The following is a 24,080-nucleotide window of genomic DNA, read 5'->3' as shown; positions in this document are numbered from 1 at the left end:
TCTTTCCCTTTCCTCCTTCCCCCATGCCACCTTTCCTCTACCAGGGTTGGGTTGAGGTGAGTCAGGGCCCCTTCCCCTCCCAGGCTGGGCTATCCCTCACCCCTCTTCATGTGGCCAGATATGGACCACCACACCTGCCTCAGAGCTACCAGCCAGATCCAGCCTGCAGATAGTGGGTACTTCCCATCCAGCTCACAAGACAAAAATGTTGAGTACCACTGATTTGTGCCATTGCCATCTAATATGACTGTTTGGAGGTGTTTATTCAATACCATATTATGACACTCAGATTTAACCATTCATATGCATGAGAGGTTAATACTTTGTTCATTTTGCAAGGTTGTTTGCAGTAAATACAACAGACAGAGATACATTATGACAATATCACAAAAATCTCTCCAAAAATACAATGCTCAAGTAAGAATATTTCTGAGCTGTCTATATTTTTTGTTTATTATGATAACATGAGTAGTAAGATATAATTTTAAATCTCCAGGGTAATTCCTAGCTTTATTGCTGAAATCAAGAAACACATTATCTGTCAGTACCTATCAGCTGTGCCCATGAACGTATATAGAGTTGTCCTATGTGGACATCATTTCCTGAAGTACTTTGTTAATAAACAAACACACAAAAACACTAGAAATACATTACAGGGAATATACCTTCACTTCAGGGTAATATATTCCTTCTTAAATGTTTGGCTCAGTGGATTTTGATAGATGTTTACGTATTATAACATTCTTTACAAAAATCTGTGATCACCACAGTTAATGGCAATATAAAGGTCCCAATCTTAAACCCAGTGCAGCCAGTCAGGGGGAGCAAAGACATGGAGAAGAATATTTAGACAGACTTATTATTCAAGTTCCCCATGAAATGTTATAAATAGTTTCATTCTTCTATACCAAACTCTCCTCTTTTTCTTTTGTATTTTTAAAGGTGTAAAATTTTATGGGAAGGAAGAAAGACAATAAGGGATAATTTGAATATATGCAAATCTGTGATTGCTGCCATTTTGTTTCTGCTTTTGGAAAAATACCTTAAGGGGTTCTCTGTAAAGGTTTTCTGAAGGGTTATTTATGATTGTTAGAGAAAACAGCTGTTTGCTTGAATTTAAAGTATTGCATATATGTCATTTACAGCATTATACATTCAATAAAGGATTGGAACTAAAAGTTGCAAACACTTTCCAAATGTTAGGGTTGCACAGTACAAATACCTAAGTCTGTACATCTGTAAGTATGCTCATCTTTCCAAAGAACAAAAGAGCAGCTTTTATGATTAGGGTAATATTGAAATGCTTCAACTTACAGAAATACTTGTCTCTCACATAAATCCAAGTATAATCTAATTTACATATCATGCTTCCCTTCCCCAAACTATAGCCTAAGAAACCTGCAATTTTTATCCATCTCTTGCTGGTTTTCTGGACTTTTTTTTCCATTTTAACATCTACTCCCCACTGAGGACCTAAGTCATTGCTAAAGGTAAAGTCCAGTCCTCAACAGATCTATATAATCTTCCACAAAATAGGCCACGTTCCCTTCTTCCTCCCTATTTGATAATAGCAGGACTCAAAATAGCCAGGGTAATGGATAGGGGTAGTCAGTATTCATGGAAAAATTATACTCGTGCAGCATGGGCCATCTCAAACAAAGATATAAGGTTCAATCAGCCAGAGGTAGCAGGGCATTGGGTTAATGAAATTTACACATTGTACTAAGTTGGAAACTGTAAGAAAACAATATAAAGGGGCATAAAGAGATTTGAATTATGGATAGAACATATATTGAAATGGGAGGAAATGTAATGCAAAAAGGGTGTCTGGGGACAATAATGAATAGCAAATTAGATACAAGCTTGCAATTCTGTATGGCATCAGAAAAGACAAGTGCAGTGTTGAACATTGTATGTAAAATCATTGCATCACAGAGCATGTAGATGTTATGGCACTGGTGAGACTGCACCTGGAATATTGTTTTCATTTTGGGCACATAAGTGACAAAAGGATATTGACATATTAGATGGAATTCAGAGAGAAACAAAATGAATGAGGGTGGGATGTTTAAAGAGAATGATCTTTGAAAAACTATGTTTAAAAAAGGTCAACATACCTGTATATATCTGGCTAGCTAAAAGGTAAGATAGAGAAAACCATTTATAAAAATAGCAAGAAACTTAAGAGTAACAGGATTACATTTTAAAAGGGGAAAATGTAGATAGATTTATCAGAAAAACTTTCTAGCGTACATGTCTAAGCTAGATAATTAAGTAGATTTCCACTGACTCTATTATTTGGGATTTTAAAAACCAAACTGGATAAAGTATGAAAAATATATGGTAGGGAGAAATTCTGAACTATAAGAGAAGTGGGACAATATGGCCTAAAAAGTCTTACCCACCTTTAATGTCTAAGTACAGTTTTGTACTGTTCAGCAGATATATTCAGTTTACTTATCCCCAGTTTGGCTTGTTGTACAAAAATCTGTTTCAAGAAAAATATAAGCAGGGGTGTGGTGCTGATGTCTATAAAATGCAATGCATTTGTGCCAAGAGCTGGAATTTCTACAACAGGCTTAGCAAAGTCGATTCAGTACAGATTTACAGGGAAGCCACAGGAAACTAGAGAATATTTTAAAGAACCATGATTCTGCTCTAATGTCCCCTGAAATCAGGGAGTCTTTCCATTGAATTAGATTGGGCCGTAGGTAATACTACAAAATGTAGTATCTGGTATTTTTTAGTTGACAACATTGTAGCTATTCATGTACATTTTGCTCACTAAAGCCACACACAAATTAAATATATGAGCACAGAAACCTTTATGTACAAACCTACTTACGCATTCATAGATTTTTTTTTTAAATCAAATGTTTCAGCATTTCACACAGAATTTTACAGTAAAAGATGGCTCACAAATAATTCATTAGTTAGCAGATCTTTTTTCGTTCTGCCTGCTAAATGACTGAAGTATTTTTTTTCTTTTTTGTTTGTTTGCTTGCATTAAGCTTTATAAAAAAAATAGCTTGTTAGAAATGGCTTTCTACTGAAAGAAACTGAAACTTGTGAAAATTGTTCTCATTAGAAAACTTGGGAAGTTATTAAGTCTGGTTACTTTTAAGAGCTATTTCAATAGGTTCTGAAAGCATTCAATTTATACATCAGAGATTGTAGTACCAGTTTAATTTATCCATACAAAGCTAGACTGATTACTACTGACTTACTCATGAAACATTAATAAAGCATTGTGTTCAATGCTAACATGATTATGGTATGACCTCAGTGATGTCACAGAGGACAGAAGCAGTAAGTGTCCCTGATAACATTACCCTAATGCTGGGTTCATCAATCATAATCTACCAGTTTACAAAAAAAAGGGGAGGGGGAGAGCAGGAGGGGGAAAGCGTGTGTGCACACTCTAAATCCTTCCACAGATGTACATCTGTAGTCTTACTCAGCCTCTCAGTCCCAGCAGACTTATGGTAGTCCTGAGAGCCAGAAACAAAACATATACAGGCAGTAAGTCATGCATGTTAAATTGAGGCAAGGAATTTTACTATGAAACATTGAAGGAGAGCTTTTTTTAATAAGCACAGTAATTTAAAAACAAAAGATGAGATCTGCTACAATCCAAAATTAGCTATAATGCTATTTTAATTATTGAACATGCACATATAATATTATAGATTAAGGTGCTGAGTGAAATGCATTTACTATAAATGATAGTTTTAGATTCTAATTGATGTCCTGTTTTTGTAATTCATATTTTGCTACTTGATATAAATTGTTTTCCTTTCTATGGAATGATTTATATGCGGATTTTTGGCTAATAGTTATAGTTTCTCACAATTCCACATCTATTCAGAACAATCTGTACTGTTTTATTGGTAAAAAGTTTCTTGAACAGTCATTAAATAAACAATTTAAAATCTATTTTTACAAAACAGGAGTGGTTCAACATGTAGTTTTGATCTATAGATACTATTGACTAATAACTTCCATCACACAAGTAAAACATGAAAAGATTGTATTGTTTAGTTGGTGATATTTTTTTTTTTATTGCAAGGGTTCATTCTTATCACAAAATAAACACATCTAACTAAAAGTGACATAAAGTGAATATAAGATTGCACTAGGTAATGGACAACTGACAGAACACCATTAACATAGCAAAAGAAATCTAGTTAGAAACATCTTTATGCTAAATATATACAGAGCTATGTTAAAGGGATACAGTGTAAAGAGACTCTAACAAAATGTCCCAAATGTATTAAGTACAATTATACTTCACCTTAATTAGATGGTCATCTTCTTTAGACAACAAATTTTTGTTAAATTTCAGCATTTCATGATTTACTTGCATGGGGTAGTTACTACAGTAATCAATACAAGAGATTCATAGATGTTAGGGTCGGAAGGGACCTCAGTAGATCATCAAGTCCGACCCCCTGCATAGGCAGTAAAGAGTGCTGGGTTTAGATGACCCCAGCTAGATGCTTATCTAACCTCCTCTTGAAGACCCCCAGGGTAGGGGAGAGCACCACCTCCCTCGGGAGCCCATTCCAGACCTTGGCCACTCTAACTGTGAAGAAGTTCTTCCTAATGTCTAGTCTAAATCTGCTGTCTGCTAGCTTATGGCCATTATTTCTTGTAACTCCCAGGGGCACCTTGGTGAATAAAACCTCACCAATTCCCTTCTGTGCCCCCATGATGAACTTATAGGCAGCCACAAGGTCGCCTCTCAACCTTCTCTTGCGGAGGCTGAAGAGGTCCAGGTGCCCTAGTCTCTCCTCATAGGGCTTGGTCTGCAAGCCCTTAACCATACGAGTAGCCCTTCGCTGGACCTTCTCCAGGTTATCCACATCCCTCTTGAAGTGCGGCGCCCAAAATTACACGCAGTATTCCAACTACGGTCTGACCAGCGCCCAATAGAGGGGAAGTATCACCTCCTTGGTTCTGTTCGTCATGCATCTGCTGATGCACGATAAAGTGCCAGTAGCTTTTCTGATGACTTCGTTACACTGCCAACTCATGTACATCTTGGAGTCCACTAGGACTCCAAGATCCCTTTCCACTTCCGTTCCACCAAGCAGGTCACTTCCTAGGCAGTAGGTATGCAGGACATTTTTCCTCCCTAGGTGCAGCACTTTGCATTTCTCCTTGTTGAGTTAGTGAGGACAAGTAGAGTTGACTTGGATCTTACAATTTTACTTAGGAAGAATCAACACTATCTGTACACCCTGTGTATATGTGGGTTGAAAAAAAAGATTTGAAGACAACACAGACAGTGGACTTGATTGATAAGGAGGCTATATATCTAGCGGAATTACAAAAGGGAAGAATCTCAGAGTGCATCAGAGGATGGATTTCAGTTGAAGTTAACAAGATAGTCCAGGAGGGCTTGTTGAGGGGGTGGGCTGGGATATGGGTATAGAAAGATGGAAACAAAACCAGACTGTCAAGGTAATTTAGTGAGACTTCAGCACACAAATATCACTGAAGGCAATGTAAGCAGATATGGTGAACTAAGGAAAAGTAGAGAGTGAAGAGAAGGGGACATATATACATTTTATGAGATATTGGGTGTCTACACATGTGTTTTAACGTGCAGTAGCCTATTCTACTGCACATTAGAGCAGTGCATCAAAAACCACATGCTAATACGCTAATGTGCAGTAGAATAGGTTACTTCACATTAAGCAGCACCTAAAAAGTGTGCACTTGTGCTACTGCGCATTGGTGCAACCTAACGTGCATTTATTTAGTACCTCATATTGCAGGTACTCAATTTAATGTGTATTAGTAAAAGGGCATCAATTCACATGTAGGCATGCCTAATATGTATTAAAAAAGGAACTTCATAGACAGTACAGTCACTTAGCAGATCCAAATGGTTCTCATAAACAGAATTTAGGTATCCAATTCACCAAAAAATATCTAATGTGACCTCAGTTCAGTGGCTATAAAATTAGAATACTTAAGCATTTCCATTTTGTCCTCAATAGATCTCTATGCATTTTGGCTTAGGTTTGTGTAAATGCCTAAATGTGATCCAGATAAAACACTTATATACCTAACTCTCACCTAAACACTGTTGCAATCTACACCAATACTGAGTGGAGCTTAACATACTCCTAAGTCTCTGAACTGTTAGTCATTTGTGCAGCCTACCTACTATTTAACTGACATTGACAGCACTTAGTTTAGCACAAGGTATAGCATTCCAACACCCAGTCTCAAACCTAGTGCTGGTAGAATTGCCTGTGTAGTGGTCCACTCACTGCCACTTCACCAGCCATCCCAATCTCTATAGCCACCCCCATGAATGACACATGCCCCTGGTGGCTGGGGGGGCATGATGGCAGCAGGAGCGTGGCAGCAGCAGTGGGAGTGCAGTGGCAGTAAGTGTGCTCTTTAGGTGTGCCAGTCCTAACAATGTTAGCTGGCAGAAGTGTACAGGGCAACCCTGATTGGCTGATTCAGACTGCCTGTGGTCAGCCTGTGTTTCCCTGGAGCACAATGTGGGGATTGTGAAAGGGGCATGTTCTGGTCCCTGCTAAAACAGCAGAGTTCAGCCATAGCCGTGCTGTCTCCCAGGGGGAGGGCAGGGGTAGAAGGGAAGGGAGCTGGAGGACTGTATTCTCTCCTGAGAGAAGTCACAGCATGGACAGACATTCACTTTCCCAGAAGAAACTCTCCTGGGAGTGATTTAACCCTGGTTTTTCTCAGGTTATTTTTCTCTGGAGCTGTCATTTTTCCTCTGGGAGAAAAAGCCTGAAGATCAGCAGCAACTTTGCTAGGAGAAAATGAATGTCTGTACAGGCCTTACTAGAGGGTTTGGTAGACTGAATTAGGGAGAGAATTTCACAGGCAGCGAATAGCATGACTAAAGTTGTGAGAGATGTAGACAAACATGGCTTCACAACTGATATTGGTGGGACAAAATATATTGTGCCTAGGCTAGATCTATCTGTAAAGTATCAAAGGAAATCTGAGGTTTTCAAATGGTAACTCAGCTCTCTTGTCAGAAACTTTTACCAAAAGGAAGTATGTGGCACAGAAAAAATTGGTGAAGGCAACTAGACTGATAGTCTTCGTTAACCAAGGTTCTAACACTTGTTCATCATTTAGGGAAGTTGAGAGATCATGTCCTCTTATAGGCTGGCATTACTTGATGTCAATCACCAAGGGACCCAATACCACCTAATGTGATTATATTAGACAGAGATCTAGGATGTGAGTGGAAGTTCCCACAGCTTCTCTAGAATCTAACTTAGGAAAACTGTGGAGAATTCTGCCTTCCATTTTCCACTCCACATATTATTAATCTGCCATCACAATACCTGAACAATTCATGTATGCAAGTGCTGTCACTTCAGACACCACCAACACCTCCTATTTAAAGTATGATGTTGCTGGACCACTGTGCTTTTCTTAAGATCTGAAACAACAACAAACGTAGAATCTTTTCGTAATAGGATAATAGTAATCAATCTTTTAAAATACAGAGTAACTGAAGGAAAAGAACATTAGCTATTGCCTTGAGGCACTAGAAATTTCAAGTGCCATATACATTTAACTAGCAATTTTTCTTAAATTTTTACCTTAGTTATTAGCAGAAGTATTTTATTATTCTATAATAGATGCATATAAAGTTCTGAAAGAGCACAATGGTATCTGAAGAGAAGAGCCTGAGAATTTGAAGTTTGCAGTTTTTTGAGGTTTCTAAAGTTACTAAATTCAAAATAATGAAAAACTCAAGTTCTTACAGATCTTCCATAAACTCTTATAACATTTCAGCATACATCACTATAGGGAAGCATAAACAGTAATGGAAAATGGGATTTTCCACACACTGGGCATGTCTACACGTGTGCATTTACTGTGCAGTAACCAAAACTGTTTATACTGCATAGTAAATATGGCAACTTATGTCAATTTGAACGTAAATATGATACCTGCATGATGCGGGTATCAAATTTACACTCAATTAGTTACTGCTCAGTAACACACATGTAGATGCGTTACTTCACAGTAACCCAGGGGGTCCACCTAGCCACTAGGGAGCCAGCCTAAGCCCAGCCCCAGGGCTCCTGGCTGGCCATCTCTCCTGGCTTCAATTTAGGACTAAAGTTATTCCAAAAAGTTATTCCCAAGTGCTGACAGCCATGTGGCCAGAGGCTGGAACTCCCCCCGGTGGCCGCAGGGACACATGGCAGGCTGTTCTGAATTTAGTCCCAGATCACTTGCACATATAGACACCGGCCTATTCCTGCTTACTGTACAGTAACTTGCTGTGAAGTAAATTTAAGCTGGTGTAAATGCACGTGTAGACATACCTACTTTGTACAATAAATATGCTTCTTGAATTAGTTTTAAAAGGTGGAAGCAGAAGACAAAAGGTCTGCTGTTGAAAAGAAGCTTATTTCTGCTAAATGCAGTAAAAAAGTTATTAAAGAAAAATGTATCCATGTGAAAATATGACCTCTGCAAAACTGCCACTGTCTGTAAAACATTCACTAAAATGATGAACTACTGTGTAAGTGCTAGTCATGCAAGTTAGAACTGCCTCAAGGCAACTTTAATGTATACATCCAACTTTTACAGCATTGGGGTGGGGTATGGTAAAGAAGAAAATTTGTAAAATGTGGTTATTTGACCTAGTCATTACCTGGAACACACTATATGCCACTGCTACTGTCTCAAATCTGCTGAGGTTCCCATTCATTGTTCATGATATTCATAATATAAGAAAACTCTTTCTTACTTTGAACAAAATTCACTACTAGTATTACTTTATCATGCAAATCACTTTATTAATAAGTAAGGAAGGTACAGATCTGGACACAATAGATTTTAAAAATAATAAATAAAAATAGGTAGAACTAGCAAATAGGGAAGAAAACAGTTTTATTGAAGGAAATATGTAATTTAAGTATAGTCACATATAGCAAAATGTTAATGTTGCAAAGTAAAACACTCACAAGTTAGGTGATACCAGATTTATGATTACCTATGCAAGCTTCATTTACTCTTTTTCTGCTTCCATCCCATGCACTGAACTATGCAAATGTCCTGTGGAAAAAATGGATTGTGATCTTGTAGCTACAGCCTGTATGATACTGCATGCATTTAAGAGTAAAGGTTGCACAAGCAAACAAAGATCTGGTATTTCCTGATTTGGGTGTTTTGGGCATTACAGACTAAATAGCATTGTTTTAATGTATTTTTCATGCAATTTCCTATGTTTTTTTAAAGAAAAAAAAAAAAGATAAGAGCAAATTCTTGTGTGTAACTGCAACATTATCCCCAACTTGTATTATTAACGTGTTTTGAACCTAGAGCATTGCAGCACAGATGCCTGAACCTTAAAATACGGAATTAACATTAGCTACCAGTAGAAGACAGTTCCTTTTGTGGGAAGGGTTTAGGACTAAGTGCTGGATTGGTAGGAAAGGGTTCCAATTCTTTTTTTCTTCTCTCCTGGAAAGCAGGGGAACTCTTGCTTCATAGTTGAAATGAAGGAAATAGTGCCTCCAAGGCCACGTGCTGTTTTAACGGGGTGGTTGAGGAGAGCTTGACCCCAGGTATCATCCTCTCCTGTCTGCTGAAACTGCTCTGGCAGCTCCAAGGCTTTGTTAGTATAGTGTTTAGCAATTATGATATGGCTTGTCCTCCTGTTTTGACAGTGGAATGGCTGCAGCACTTCAGAAAGGTTGTGTTCAATTATTTTTCCTTTAGGCTGCCAACAGTGTCCTGGGCTAGGGACAGACATTACACACAAACTGGTTTAAGTGATCAGAAACTGGTTTAAACCTGTAACAGAACAGATGTTCAGTGCACATAGACCAGTTTGAAAATGGCTGAAACCGGTTTGAGATAAACCTGGTTGAATGTAGTATCAGATTTAACTGATTTGGATCAAACTGGTTTATGCAATGTCTGTCCCAGACCCCTTCCTGGTTTAAGTTAAACCAGACTTCACCAGCATCCCAGCATGCTCTCTGGGCTGGGCTCTCTGTTCCAGCCCAGCCAGGCTGACCTTGCCCCTCTGCTCCCCAGCTGGAGCAGGGACAGCAGGGGTCGGGGTCTGGCCAGTAAGGGGTTTAATTCCCCCTCTCTATCCCACCAGCAGGGACCTGAGCTTGGTCTGCCAGGCACTACCCCCCTTGGTGCTGCAGCAATGGGGCACCATGGCCCCTGAGGCAGAGTGGGGCAGGGAGGACAGTTAGTCTCCCCTCTACTCCCAGTGGCAACAGGGTCTGCCTGCCATCAACGCTACATTCACCCCCTGCAGGGGAATAGGCCCCTTCTGTCACCTCCATGGGATGGAGGAGGAATAACCCTGTCCCTGCACCAGCAAAGATCCCAGGCAGGGACCTTGCTGGGAGGGGGCAGGGCTCTTTTTGGGGGCGACAGCCCCTGTCATAATGTCACAGAGCAGGAGCCCCTTCCTGGCAGGAGTGCTGCAGGGCAGGTCCCAGGCTTTTCCCCACTGGCTGGTCAAGGGGCAGGAGTGTTGCTGGCCCTTAGTCCCGGGCTAGCACTCTGAGGCAAGGGGGTGTGTGCAGTGCATGCATCTGTTGATGATACGGAGCTTTTCAGTCTCCCTCCCTGCTTCGTCATACTGTCTGCAGCAAACTGACAGATGAGCAAGCCAGCTGTGGGGGCTGATAGTGATAGCAGTCTTTATCACCCAATTAGAAAAACAATGGCCTCTCTCCATTACTTCAGATTTCTTAAACAGCTTACCACCTGACCCGTTGATTAGCTCCAAACATCCCTAAGCAGTCATTGTTCTGTCTGCCTGCCCCAGTGAAATTGGAGACACACACAGACACCTCTCAGCATTAGGTAGCATACCACATGCCTAGGGTCCATGGGGCTGGTGTCCGTGCTCTGGGAGATGGGAGGGAGGGAGGGAAAGGAGGGATTTCCTGCTTGAGCAGCAAGGATGGGGGTGGGGGTAGGGCAGGGGGAAGCCAGGCAGACCCTGCTGTGTCTGCAGTCTCTGCCAGAGCTCTGGCTAGGGAGCAGAGGGGAGGGACCAGCTCTGCTGTGGAGCAGAGAGCTCCATTCAGCCCAGAGGGCATGCTAGGATGTTGGGGGACTTTGATTTAACTTAAACCAGCAAGGGGTCTGGGACAGACATTACAGAAACTGGTTTGACCCAAATCAGTTAAGTCTGATACTACATTCAACCAGGTTTTTCTCAAACCAGTTTCAGTCATTTTAAAACTGGTTTATGTGCATGGAACATCTGTTCTGTTACAGGTTTAAACCAGTTTCTGATCACTTAAACTGGTTTATGTGTAACGTCTGTCCCTAAAGTTTGAATCAATCCAGGCTCCAGCTTTATGAATGTCTGTCCCTAGCCCTGAGGAATGCAAGCAAGAAAGGGTAAAAGACCATTTTTGTAAGTTTTTCTCATCCCAAACCTATAGGACAAACATCATTCCCTTTGATACTGGAGAGCACTCCCTCTGCTGAGTATTAACAATCTTTCGGGAATGCTGGGAGCAGTTAGCTTCCAAGAAAAAGTGGCACGAATCTTGGCTAAGAGAAAGTGTTAAGCAATCTAAAACACTGGAATTTGTCACCAGCTCCCGTTATAATTAGTGATTAACTGAAAACCTAATGTATGTGTTTATATAACAAATCATAGTGATGCTGGTTTTATCTGGGAGAAATTAAAGACAATTATAGGTTTTAAAAGTGTTAATTTAGGAGCCTGATTCCTTTACTAAACTCTGTCTCAGTAAATATAATCAATTTTAAGGCTATCCAGACACATTCAGCCAGATAATGACACGTTTATTTGAATTGTGGGTATATTTAGAGCATTATTTTAATACTAAAATGTTGCCATTTGAGAAGCTGGACCTAAAAATATTGTGTTGCTGCTCTCTAAATTATTTTCTTCAGATTCATATTCTATGTATGGAATAATTAATAAAGTATTCAAAATATTCAACAAAAAAAGGCTGAGGCAGGAATAATACATAGAGTGCAAGGCACTCCATCCCCAAGCCACCTAAATCTTTGTCCTTTGATGTTCATAACTGGATAATATCAGTGCTATTTCAAATTCGATATAAAAGTTTAAAGACTAAATCAGCATATATCGGTGCAACATTTTAATGTAGGCAACAGTCTTATCACAATAGTTTGTATTTTAACTGTTCTAATGCTCTGTTTCTAGGTTTGGGCACAAAGAGACATATTGTACTGCCAACATATAGCACAGATATTAATGAAGAAATGGACTTTTTTGCATGAATAAGAGACCTACAATATTTGACAAAATGCTAATGGTTTTATTCCCCATGCCCTGCAGAACTAAAGGCCTAAATAGAGATTGCTTCATTTCAGTGAGTTTCCATCACCCAGCATGGAATCTTGGGAATGCTTGGCCTGGACCTGGATTGTGACATTGCACAAGGACTACATGATCATTTAACAACTATATTTGTTCAAACTAGGGCCTATTCTAATCATCTACCATCCTGTTTTGTTCAATATCTTCATCAACAACCTGGAAGATGGGAAGGAGTACATTCTCAGCAAGTTTGCAGATGATACTACACAGGACAGGAGGAGGGGAGTAGTAGATATACTGGAGAGTAGGGCTAGAATTCAGGGTGTTCTAAACAAATTGGAGGATTGGACCAAAATAAATTTTCTGAAGTTCAGTAAGGACAAGTGACAAATCCTGCACTTAGGATGGAATAATCCCATGCACCAGTACAAGCTAGGTCGGACTGGCTAAGCAGCAGCTCTGCAAAAAAGGACTTGGGGTTTACAGTGGACAAGAAGCTGAATATGAGCCAATAGTATGCCTTTGTTGTGAAGAAGGCTAACAGCATACTTGGCTGTATTATTAAAAGTGTTGCCAGCAGATCGAGGGAAGTAATTCTTCCCCTCTATGTGGCACTGGTGTGGCTACATCTGGACTACTGTGTCCAGTTTTGGACCCCCCACTACAGAAAGGATGTGGACAAATTGAAGGAAGTACAGCAGAGACCAACAACAGTGGTTAGAGTGCCAAGGAACAGGACTTCTGAGGAGAGGTTGGGGGGACTGGGCTTATTTAGTCTGGAGATGAGAAGCCTGAGAGTGGGATTTAATAGCAGCCTTCAGCTACCTAAAGGGTGGTTCCTAAGTGGCTGGAGCTACACTGTTCTCAGTGGTGGTAGATGACCGATCAATGAGTAATTGTCTCAAGTTGCAGCAAGGGAAGTTTAGGGTAGATCTTAGGAAAAACTTTCTTATGAGGTAGGTAGTAAAGCATTGAAACAGGCTACCCAGAGAGATTGTAGAATCTCCACCCTTAGAAGTGTTTAAGACCTAGGTAGATAATGCCTTGACTGGGATAATATAGTTTGAGATGGTCCTGCTTTGTGCAGGGGATCTGACAAGATGATCTCCTGAGATCCTTTCCAACTCTATTGCTATGAATTCTATGATTCTATGTTAGGTACAGACTTGAATTTTTTAGGATTGCTTTCACTTTCCTGTGACATTTTAATTTGTTTTCATAGCTTCATAGATGTTAGGGCCGGAAGGGACCTCAATAGATCATTGAGTCCGACCCCCTGCATAGGCAGGAAAGAGGGCTGAGTCTAGATGATAGGCTCAACTTAGCCAGCAGCTAGATTTCCTTTCCCGCTGAAACCAACAGTGGACTTACGTTTGCTCCAGGGAATCATTATAACTCAGAATGCTTCTTGATAAGTGTTTTCAGTTACAGCAGGGAGATGCACTTCTGTCTGCACCTATGCTTTCTGGAGTGTCATTTATGGGTTCTTTTGTCAGAGCAACCAACAAAGAATTTTGCACTGGTTGGTAGATCTGTATTACTATCTTGTTTTAAATATTCCTTTTATGTATGGCCAGATAGTTTCCTGACTCCACTGACCATCACTTTTCACCCCTAGAATGGCATTGTTTGCAAGATGATTAGGTTTTTTGTTCGATGTATTTCTGCTGGACATCTGCTTTTCTTTAGATACTTCTAGTCTTATTGCCAGTTACTGAAATATATGCACATTTTTGTGCATTCTCTGTTTTATTTTAACCTTCTGCTTTGCATTGCAGTTCATTTTTGTAACACTGTCAGCTTGATCAAACTCTGAGATGTACATTTCATGCTTCCTCATCTGTGTCAACATCACTTTTTTGTGGTAGCATGTTCACGAACTAGTTTTGCACTTTTTAAACTGATTATACCCAACAATTCTGTTTTTAATTAAATTGCCTATGAGCGACTTGCGTTTACAGCAGAATGTGTTTAACTCAACTGCAAAGTGATCAATTATCTCAACCATTTGCTTTCTGCTAAATAGCATACCCTTTCTCCATGCCAAATATTTCTGTTCCTGAAATATTAGCTATATTTTCAAATTATATTTATATTGATATCAGATTTCAACTTGCCGCCTCCCTATCACTGCAGATAATGATATCAATTAGTGCTTTTACTTCTGCAATTGATAGGAATTAATTCTGAGGCTCACACAACATCTGATTCCTAGATAAGTCTACTAAAACTGACATATTTATCAAACCTTTGTGGTCATGCTTTCAAGTTTTCAGCCACATTCCTTCAAATTAAGAATATATATCAGTTTGAATTAATTTTAATTTAAATTACAGTTGTTACCAGATCTATTTATTAATTTAAATTCCTGGGACAAATGTCTTTACATCAGGGCAAAAAGCACCCTATTATTTGTGCCTGTTAACTGGAACAAGAAGTCTCTGATTTTGCTTCTAGCAGCAGCTTTCATTCTGAGACTGAAAATATTCTGCTAGGCTCACCAAAGGGATGTAGACAGGTTTCCTGATCCTAGACAAGTGCAATGTCCATCAGACAATTGTTAAAATATCCCTGCCAGTGGCTGTGCAATGACGTCAGCCAGTGCCTTCAGTACCCTTGGATGGAGCTCATCCGGTCCTGCCGACTTAAACGCATCCAGTTCCTCCAAGTGACTCTGCACCATCTCAGGGTCTACGCATGGTAGTCTGGCACCCTGCTGCTGCCTCTCCAGAATCCCAGTGAGAGACTTGTCTTGTCATAGTTGGTAGGGCCAGAAGGGACCTGAGCAGATCTTCAAGTCTGCCCCCTGCTATGGGCAGGAAAGAATGCTGGGGTCAAATGACCAGGCAAGGTGTCTCTCTAGCCTCCTTTTAAAGACCCCCAGGGTAGGAGTGAGCATCACTTCCCTTGGAAGTTGGTTCCAGATCGTAGCTGCCCTGACTGTGAAGTAGTGCCTCCTGATACCTAGCCTGAATCTACTCTCCGTCAACGTATGGCTGGTATTCCTTGTTACTCCCAGTAGTGCTCAGGGGAACAGGGACTGCTTGTCTCCCTTGGCCAGTTTATAGACGGCTTGTTTTGACACTTTTGGTAATGAATAACAATTCTATCAAGCTATGAACATTATGAATACCACCACCTCCTTATGTGGTGGGCCTGAAACAGAACATTTTCTCAACCCTCTTGAATTTTATACAAATTTGGATCCATATCTAAAGTTCATGATTTGTGCCCATCATTCCTGATGAAGTCATATGCTGGCAAGGTGTAGATATCATGTAGTAACATGGATAACTGCTGGAACTGGTCAGATATTTTTGGGGGGTATATGTGACAGAACACACTTTAGAATGTCTGTCACTTTAAGGGTTGGAACAAGGAGCTGCCAGGTGGCTAATGAGAGCAGCCATTTTGGGAAAGCTCTGTTTAAGAGCAGAGCATTTTTGAGATCAGCAAGCTGGGAGTAACATTGCCCGGCAGAGCGTCCACTCCAGGAATATCTAGTAGGCAAGGGTGAGGGGCATGAGGAGGTTGGTCCTGGGCATGACCGCAAATTGTACCCTGCTGGCTCTTAAATACCAGGAGCAAGAGCCTACCCAGTGTAAGGTGGGTTGGTGTACTAAAACCCCTGCCCCCACCTTCAGGGCACCTAAACCCCTGCCTCCGTCAGGTAAGCTTATTCAGAAGCATCTGAGTCCTATGGGGTGTTGGACCCTGGAGTGGGGGCCAGGCACTCTGAATGAACAGCACCTGAGCCCAAGGGGGTGTAAAACCCCAGGCCCTGAGAGTTGCACGGTGGAGTTGTGGCATCAGTTAAGCTCAGGGAGTAGCGACTGAGCCCTAAGGGATGGAAGACCCCAGGCCCTAGTGAAAAGGGGGAGAGTTGTGGCCCAGGAGAGGGGCTTAGTAGTCCAATGAGGGGCCAGGGGCGAAGTAGACCCATAGCTGAGTAATCACTCAATCCCATTTGGGTGAAGGTCACAGGAGACGCCCAAAAGACCACTCCAGGGCTGACTGAGGGGTGAAGAGAAAAGCCTGAGGATTTCCATGGAGTAGGGTGGGATGAGCGTGGCCTGGATACCGGGTGAGACCGGGTGAGAGTTGGTCAAGTGCAAGAGGCCCTGGTGAGAGGGGGGTAGTGTGTCTGTGTGGCCCCAAAGCAGGCAGTGTGCTAAAGATAAAGCTGTGTGCCCAGTTTGGCCTGGCCTTGAGCCAGAATATCATCACACAGTGAGACATCAGTGAGGCATGGGACACATGAAGGGATGGTTGGAGCGTGTGTGTATTGCCCATGGTCATTTGGGCACATGAAGAGCAGCCTTTCACCTATTTTACATCATAACCAATTATCAACAAAGCACGGCAGGTGAGCAAGATGGGCAGTTTGCCCAGAAATAAGGACAGGGCCATAATAGTATCAGGCCTGGAAGGTGCCTTTGTCACAATATAAAATAAAAACAGAAGTATTTCCATTCAGAAATGGTGTTGTGGTGCCTCAGAGAAATTCTGATTCAGGTGCCTCATGCTCTCATTGTCATTCCTGCCTGGATGACATCTCCCATGATGTACCACAGTTTTTTTCCCTTAAGCTGAGGTTGTATCATGGAACTCTTTGGCAAGCATATATCATGGGGGAGGTAGTCCAGTTTGTAGGGGCTGATCCTTAGAGAGCAATAGGAACCTTTGTGGTCCCCATTTTCAAAAAAGGGAGGAAGGAGGACCCAGGAAACTATAGGCCAGTTACTCTTACCTCGATCCTGGGTTAGCTTTTTGAGAGAATTATCTTGGTGCATGTCCACGAGAGGCCAGCAGGGGAGGTTATGCTTAGGGGCAACCAACATGGGTTCATTAGAGGCAGGTCGTGTCAGACCAACCTGGTGGCCTTCTATGACCAGGTCACAAAATCCTTAGACGCAGGGGTAGCAGTGGATGTAGTCTTTCTGGACTTCAGGAAGGCCTTTGACACTGTTTCTCACCCCATTCTCATTAAAAAACTAGGGTACTGTGGCATCGACAACTACACAGTCAAATGGATCGCTAACTGGTTGGAGGGCCGCACCCAGAGAGTGGTGGTGGATGGGTCATTTTAGACCTGGAGGGATGTGGGCAGTGGGGTCCCCCAGGGCTCGATCCTCAGACCCACGCTGTTCAACATCTTCATCAGTGACTTTGACGAGGGGGTAAAAAGCACCTTGTTCAAATTTGCTGACGACACAAAGATGTGGGGGGATGTGGGCATGCTAGAAGGGAGGAATATGCTGCAATCAGACCTAGACAGGTTACAGGGGTGGGCGGATGAGAACAGGATGGGTTTCAATAGGGACAAGTGCAAGGTGCTGCACCTGGGGAGGAAGAACCAGCAGCATACCTACAGACTGGGGAACTCCCTTCTTGTCAGTGCAGAGGCAGAAAAGGATCTTGGAGTCATTATTGATGCCAAAATGAGCATGGGCTGGCAGTGTGGGGACACGGTCAGGAAGGCCAACCGCACCTTGTCATGCATCTACAGATGCATCTTGAGCAGGTCAAAGGAGGTGATCCTCCCCCTCTATGTGGCACTGGTCAGGCTGCAGTTGGAGTACTGCATCCAGTTCTGGGCACCGCATTTCAGGAGGGATGTGGACAACTTGGGGCGGGTCCAGAGGAGGGCCACTCGCATGATCAGGGGGCAGCAGGGCAGGCCCTCGAGGAGAGGCTAAGGGACCTGAACCTGTTCAGCCTCCACAAGAGAAGACTATGGGGGGATCTAGTGGCCTGTTACAAACTAGTCAGAGGGGACCAGCAGGCATTGGGGGAGTCCCTGTTCCCCCGAGCACTACCAGGAGTAACTAGAAATAACGGTCACAAGCTGGCGGAGGGTAGATTCAGACTAGATATCAGGAGGCTCTACTTCCCAGTTAGGGCGGCTAGGATCTGGAGCCAACTTCCAAGCGAAGTGGTGCTGGCTTCTACGCTGGGGGTCTTTAAGAGGAGGTTAGATGAACACCTTGCTGGGGTCGTTTGACGCCAGTACTTTTTCCTACCATGGCAGGGGGTCGGACTTGATGATCTGCTTAGGTCCCTTCTGACCCTACCAACTATGAAACTATGAAACCTGAGCAAATTGTACTATTACTTCTATGAGACAATGGTGAGACATGCAAACTGAAATAATTCACTTCAAGGATGTAATTGCAGGGGAGGGGTGATAGGGGCAACTGCCCCAGGCACTGACTTGTGGGGTTGTGAGAACATGGCTGCTGGTGGCCACCGTACAATCACATTTATGATCACAGTAGCAGCCAGAAGTCACCACTTTCACATCCATACATTGCTGTTTCACTGCTTTAAACAATAGTTTCTTGGCATGTTTTCTGTAAGTCTGACCTAAAAATGTTATTAAAAAAAAAAAATCAAACCCAGAATTTTCTGTCTAAAAATTCAAACCCAGAATTTTCTGTCAGTAGCATAACTGAGAGGGTTACTTTAGTGGGGCGGGGGAGGCAGGGGGGAGGGCACCAAAGCAGTTGTTACTGAAGCAGCAGATGAACATGCTATTGCAGTTGGCACAGCAAGAGCCAGTGCCATCCTGGGTACCATGCAGCTGCCCCAGGTATGGAGCTGTTCTACTATTCTTCTGGTTTTGACGTGTCCTAGTAGTTGGTACTGCATCAAATGCAGGGGATCCATTAACATTATCTATTACATGCATGCTGAAAAGCTGCAGAAGGGAGCAGTGTACTTTTCTAAATCCAAGCACATGAGCAAGCAAGAGAAATGCTCAGCTAGTAAAAGGAGGTGAGGGATGCCTGTATCTGATCTGAGATTTGAGAGTCTTTCAATGCAGACAGTTCTAATAAAGGTTACGCTACTGAGCAGGGGATCTAAACTCAATCATAATAATAAGCTCATTCCCTATGGCTGTGATTTGATATCTTTCCTTGACCTCCTCTACTGGAAAAATGATAATGATCTCTGAACCCTTCTTAAACTAGGCAGTCACAGCTCTTCTTTCTTCAGTTGGAGAGTGGGAAGTTTTCCTCTGTTTTGAGAGACTACTTAGGAAAAGATCACCTTGCACAGTCAGCCACAGCTGCCACTCAGAGTTAAAAAGATATAATTTTTCCCTGTAGAAATAAATAGCAACTAATACTGTATTCCTGCCTTTTGTTTTAGGTGTAAGAATTATTAGAGCTGGTGGGAAAGTGAGTGAGGGACTGGATATTTTTGCAGCTTTTTTCCATTTTCATAATTCTTTTAAAAAATATCTGGCAAAGTTATCTGATAGGTCTAAAATTAATAATTTAAATAATCATTAGAAGAAATTCTATAGCTAAAAAATAAATCAATTTCCTATAAGACTGAATAAAACAAGACTTATGTCTCACTATTTTTCACAGTACAATTAGTTGTGGCTTTGTTAACATACAGGTGCTCTTAGCTTAACTTCATAGTTGAAAAATGCGACTTAAAGCGAAACTATGTTAAGCAAATCCAATTTCATCACAGTAGTTACCTACTAGCATGCGGTAGCCAAACAATGTGATAACCGACTGTGGCAGGGCACTGTGTGTGCTGGCTGCTTTAAGGGCCTGGAGCTGGCAGGTGCCTGATGAGGGCAGCCATTTTGAATCTGGGGCTGCCCACATAAACAGGGCAGCTCTGCTGCTAGAGGCCAGGCAACAACGTTGCTTGACCAGAGGGCTGCTGGTGTCATCTGAGGGTAAAGGAGGGTCTGTAGGGGATGGTAAGGAGGCTCCTGGTCCTGGGTACAACCTAAAACTGCACCCTGCCGGGAGTGGGTGGCCTGGTGGGGCTCCCAGTGGTGCAGGAGCCCCCAGGAAATACCAGGCCGGTTACCACCCTGGTGAAAGGCGGGTTGGGGCACCTTAACCCCTAGCCCCCACAACTGGGTGGGTTACCCCTTGTTTGGAGGGCCTGGAAGGTGGACCCCAGGAAGAGAGAAAAAGCCATAGACTCGCACCTGTCTGGACTTCCCCTGACTGGCCCATGCTGGGGCCAGGAGCGGAAGGGTCGAAAGGCAAGGGGCCCACCACGAAGAACACCCAGAGCTGAGGGCCTGGGGTCCTGACTGGCGTGAGGTGGGCCAGGGCTACAGAGCCGAAGGTCCCGGGCAGGACCACACCCAAAGAGGAAGCAGTTCGGGGAGCTATGCTGCCCGGTATGAAGGCGGATGAGACCGCCTAAGGGGAGGAATCCAGGTGGGGTTCAGTTAGGAGGATTCTGGGGCCCAGTGTGGGGGTCGGTGATAATAATAACATCTGGATGCCATCAGCGAGGCTTGGGCTGTGGTGTAACGGAAGAATGGAGCCACAGATAACGCCCCTGGCATCGGGGCAGGAAATGGGCAGCCTCCTGCTTAATTACATCATTGAACTAATTAATTCCAACACGGCATGGCGAGCGAGAAGGTGGGTGGTTAGCCCAGAAACAGGTGGGTGGGCCACTGGGAAGTTGGCCCCGAGCAGGCTCCCTGTTACACTAACCATAGCACAACTTTAAACAAGTGTGTTCTCTAATAGATCAGTGAAGTAATAATGAAACAACATTAATTGGGATGATGTTAAGTGAGGAGTATCTATATGTTTGTTTGGAGGACTCAAAATATATTGCATAATCCTGAACAAGAAATGGAACGTTGTCCATTACAACCTCTTCAGATAATAGGGAAAGCTAGGAGAGACTTTAAGAATGAAATTGTATAAAACATTTTTTCTCTGACTCTGAATTTCATCTCTAGGCCCTGGAAAGTGAGTTTGTATCCTGTCAGCTTCATCAGTGGATTGACCTTATATTTGGCTACAAGCAAAGAGGACCAGAAGCAGTGCGTGCACTCAATGTTTTCCATTATCTAACATATGAAGGATCTGTGAATCTGGACAGTATCACTGACCCTGTCCTCAGGGAGGTAAGTACTTGTTACCATTCATCCTAAAAACTACTGTAATCTCTCAGGAATTATTTTTTTTCCAGGTTAAAAAACTTTTTTTGGTTGACTTGGTTCAAACCATGGAATCCCAGATAAACACTCAAATATACTTAAGCATAAAAAACAACGCTGTCTTTACCAGGAGTCACTGAGATACAACATGGTCAATTATGGTATTTTATATGTATTATACTTCATAATGTATTGCCTTTCATGATTAGCCTCTGACAGATTCACTTACTAAAGTTGAAAGGTTTAAATAATAAATTCCTTGACATTGTGGTCATGCATGAAAGGAAAAAGTCCAATAGTATCAATCAGATAATGCCATAGGAATTGTACATATCAAATAGAATTATGGGTGTATAAAAATAATTGGTTTAGATTACTTTGATTTTGCTTTCTGTAACATACAGTCAAATGTCTCCAAAGAAGGAGATTTTCTGTATGTGTTTTGTTCTTTGCATATGTGTTGGGTTTTTAAATGTCAAATATCTTTCCACTAGTTGTCTATGTGGAATCATGTTGCTATCCTTGTGTGTGTTTTGTTTCCAATTGTTGTACTTGTTTTTAGGAAAAAAATGTTAATCTGAAAAATTATTACTTGCATATCCTTCATGTATTGGGTAAAATGATTAAAAATTAGGTGAAAAGTGTGAAGATGCAACAGCTGCTAGATGAGTGCTGCTGTGATGAAGCTATACACACAGTCTTCCATTCCCCCAGATATCTACCATCTGTTGTATGCAAAACAGTAATCATTTATGTATTGCCAGGCTGTAGAAGTGTGTGTATGTGTTTTTAGCTTAGAGACAGAAAACCTGTAGATTTTAGAGGCTGTTTCTTGTCCACAAGAAACACTGGTAATCAGCTAGGTAATTTTTTTTGGAATGAAACATTACTGTGTCTTTTTATAGTTTGGCTTTCTCACTGAAATAACAGACAAACTAAACATTTCAGATAGATTCTTAGAGCTAGCTTTCAGGTAGTGCACATCAGTGCCCAGATCTTGCAAACATTTATATACATGCTTTAATTTTACGCATGTGACAACCCTCATTAATTCCAGTGGGACTACTCAAATGCTTAAATTTAAGCACCTGCATAATGGTTTGAGGATCAGGAGATTTAGATTACAATTAGAGGCATAACCGCATGCACAAAGGAGCAATATATTTCTTTTAAAGTATAATTGAGGAGCCCAGTGCAATGAAAACAATGGATTTGCACTGCTTACCATCCTGATTTTCATGAGCAGACTCTTGTGTCTTGACTTCAAGGGTCTGCCCCCACAAGGCAGCTTGTAGGATCGAAGCCTGTCTAAGCACCTTACTTAATAACTTGCAACACGATGAGCATCTTCAGCTTTCTCCTAGCCTTACTGACATGCACAGCTTGTCAGCAAGGATTTCAAAAAAATCAGGGAGATGGTTTTGTTTTTTCACTTGCATGTGTAATCCATACCCTGTAGTCATTAACATACGTGACTCTTCTTGTGCTTTCATTTGCACTACATAAACAACTTCTAACAGTGTCGTTTGCATTTCATTGCCACCAGCAAAGAAGGAAATGCACAAATGAAAGTTTATTGTTAGTGACCTTGAGAGTATAATGTTTGGTTTAAAGTAAAAGATTCTAAACCTTCCTCAGTTTGGTTTAGATATGTTTTTTTTATATAGAAATATACATATAACTAAAAATAATTAAATATGAATTAGTTTAGGAAGTATTCTGTAAATAAAAAAATAATGGAATATAAATTATGCTTATATATTTCATGCATACATGCATGTCTATGGGAATAAATGTAGTTATAAATGACTTGGGGATTTTCTACCTAGTAATAAGACCCTTCCTTTATGGATACATATTTACTTGTGGATGAGTTGTGACTGACACGTTTCTGCTGCAACTACATATTTTGGCTATTATTTATATTATTTTGTAATTTTATGATATTTTCCTTCCTTTTACAACTGAACTTTATAGCTATTTCAACTCCCCAAATATAACTAAGAAAGTCATTTAAAAAATCCTAAAAGACCCCAAAAATGTCTGTACAAATACAGAAGATTAGAAAACTTAATTTTTCCCGTATGTATTTTATCATAGCATATTATAGTGTTAGATATTTGAACTTACTAGCTTTTGGATTTAAAAGATGTATACCAAGATTTACCATCAGTTCCCATATCACAATATCTGAGATAAGTGTTGTTTATTTTCTAATAGAAGGAAATACTGGATTTTTCTTCTGAAACAGAGGTTGATGAATACTATCAATACATAGGTTATAGTTTAAGCAAATAACTTTTAGCTGGAAATCCCAGCAGCTATTAGCAGATAATTAAACTAGATTACTGTGGCCACCTCTTCCAACAATAACCAACCCTAAGGTCTTAGTAGAAAAGGACCCCTACTAAAGAATGAGTCTCCAAATAAAAACACATTAACCAGGGCCTAATTGGTACAAAAAATTGGGCATAGATCATAAAAGGAAGGTCTCCATCAGGCCAGGTTCTGTATCCCATGTTACAGTTATATCCTTGACTCCATATTCATTTGGAATGAATGATAGCCCCAAAATGCATCACCAAGAACAGGAATCAGAAGAAAAAGAGACTATCTAGAATCTTTACAAAACCCATGTAGAAACATGAACCATCACCCATCTTGTCAACCTGTTAGATGCATGTACTTGTTGCTTAGGGATGCATTCAGATGTATGTGGACATTTGGTTGCCCAGGGACAAGTACCTGTGGTGCACCTTGCACTGCATCTGCTTGTCCCTGGGGAACTCCCATGCCACGTGCACTTTGGCATGTGGC

The 24,080-nt window shown here is 41.5% G+C and overlaps 1 protein-coding gene across 1 annotated transcript in view; it reads left to right on the top strand.

The window, feature by feature from the left end:
- The window catches only part of LOC102380047 (neurobeachin-like), a 122,767-nt gene that overhangs the window by 39,039 nt on the left and 59,648 nt on the right, over nucleotides 1-24,080 (top strand). The window contains 1 exon segment of the mRNA XM_025191246.1: nucleotides 21,063-21,230. Within this exon segment, the coding sequence (XP_025047031.1) occupies nucleotides 21,063-21,230 (168 nt within the window).

This window comes from Alligator sinensis, unplaced genomic scaffold (assembly GCF_000455745.1).
Source record: "Alligator sinensis unplaced genomic scaffold, ASM45574v1 scaffold1034_1, whole genome shotgun sequence".
Lineage (NCBI taxonomy): Eukaryota > Metazoa > Chordata > Crocodylia > Alligatoridae > Alligator > Alligator sinensis.
This window is presented reverse-complemented; position numbering and strand designations above follow the sequence as displayed.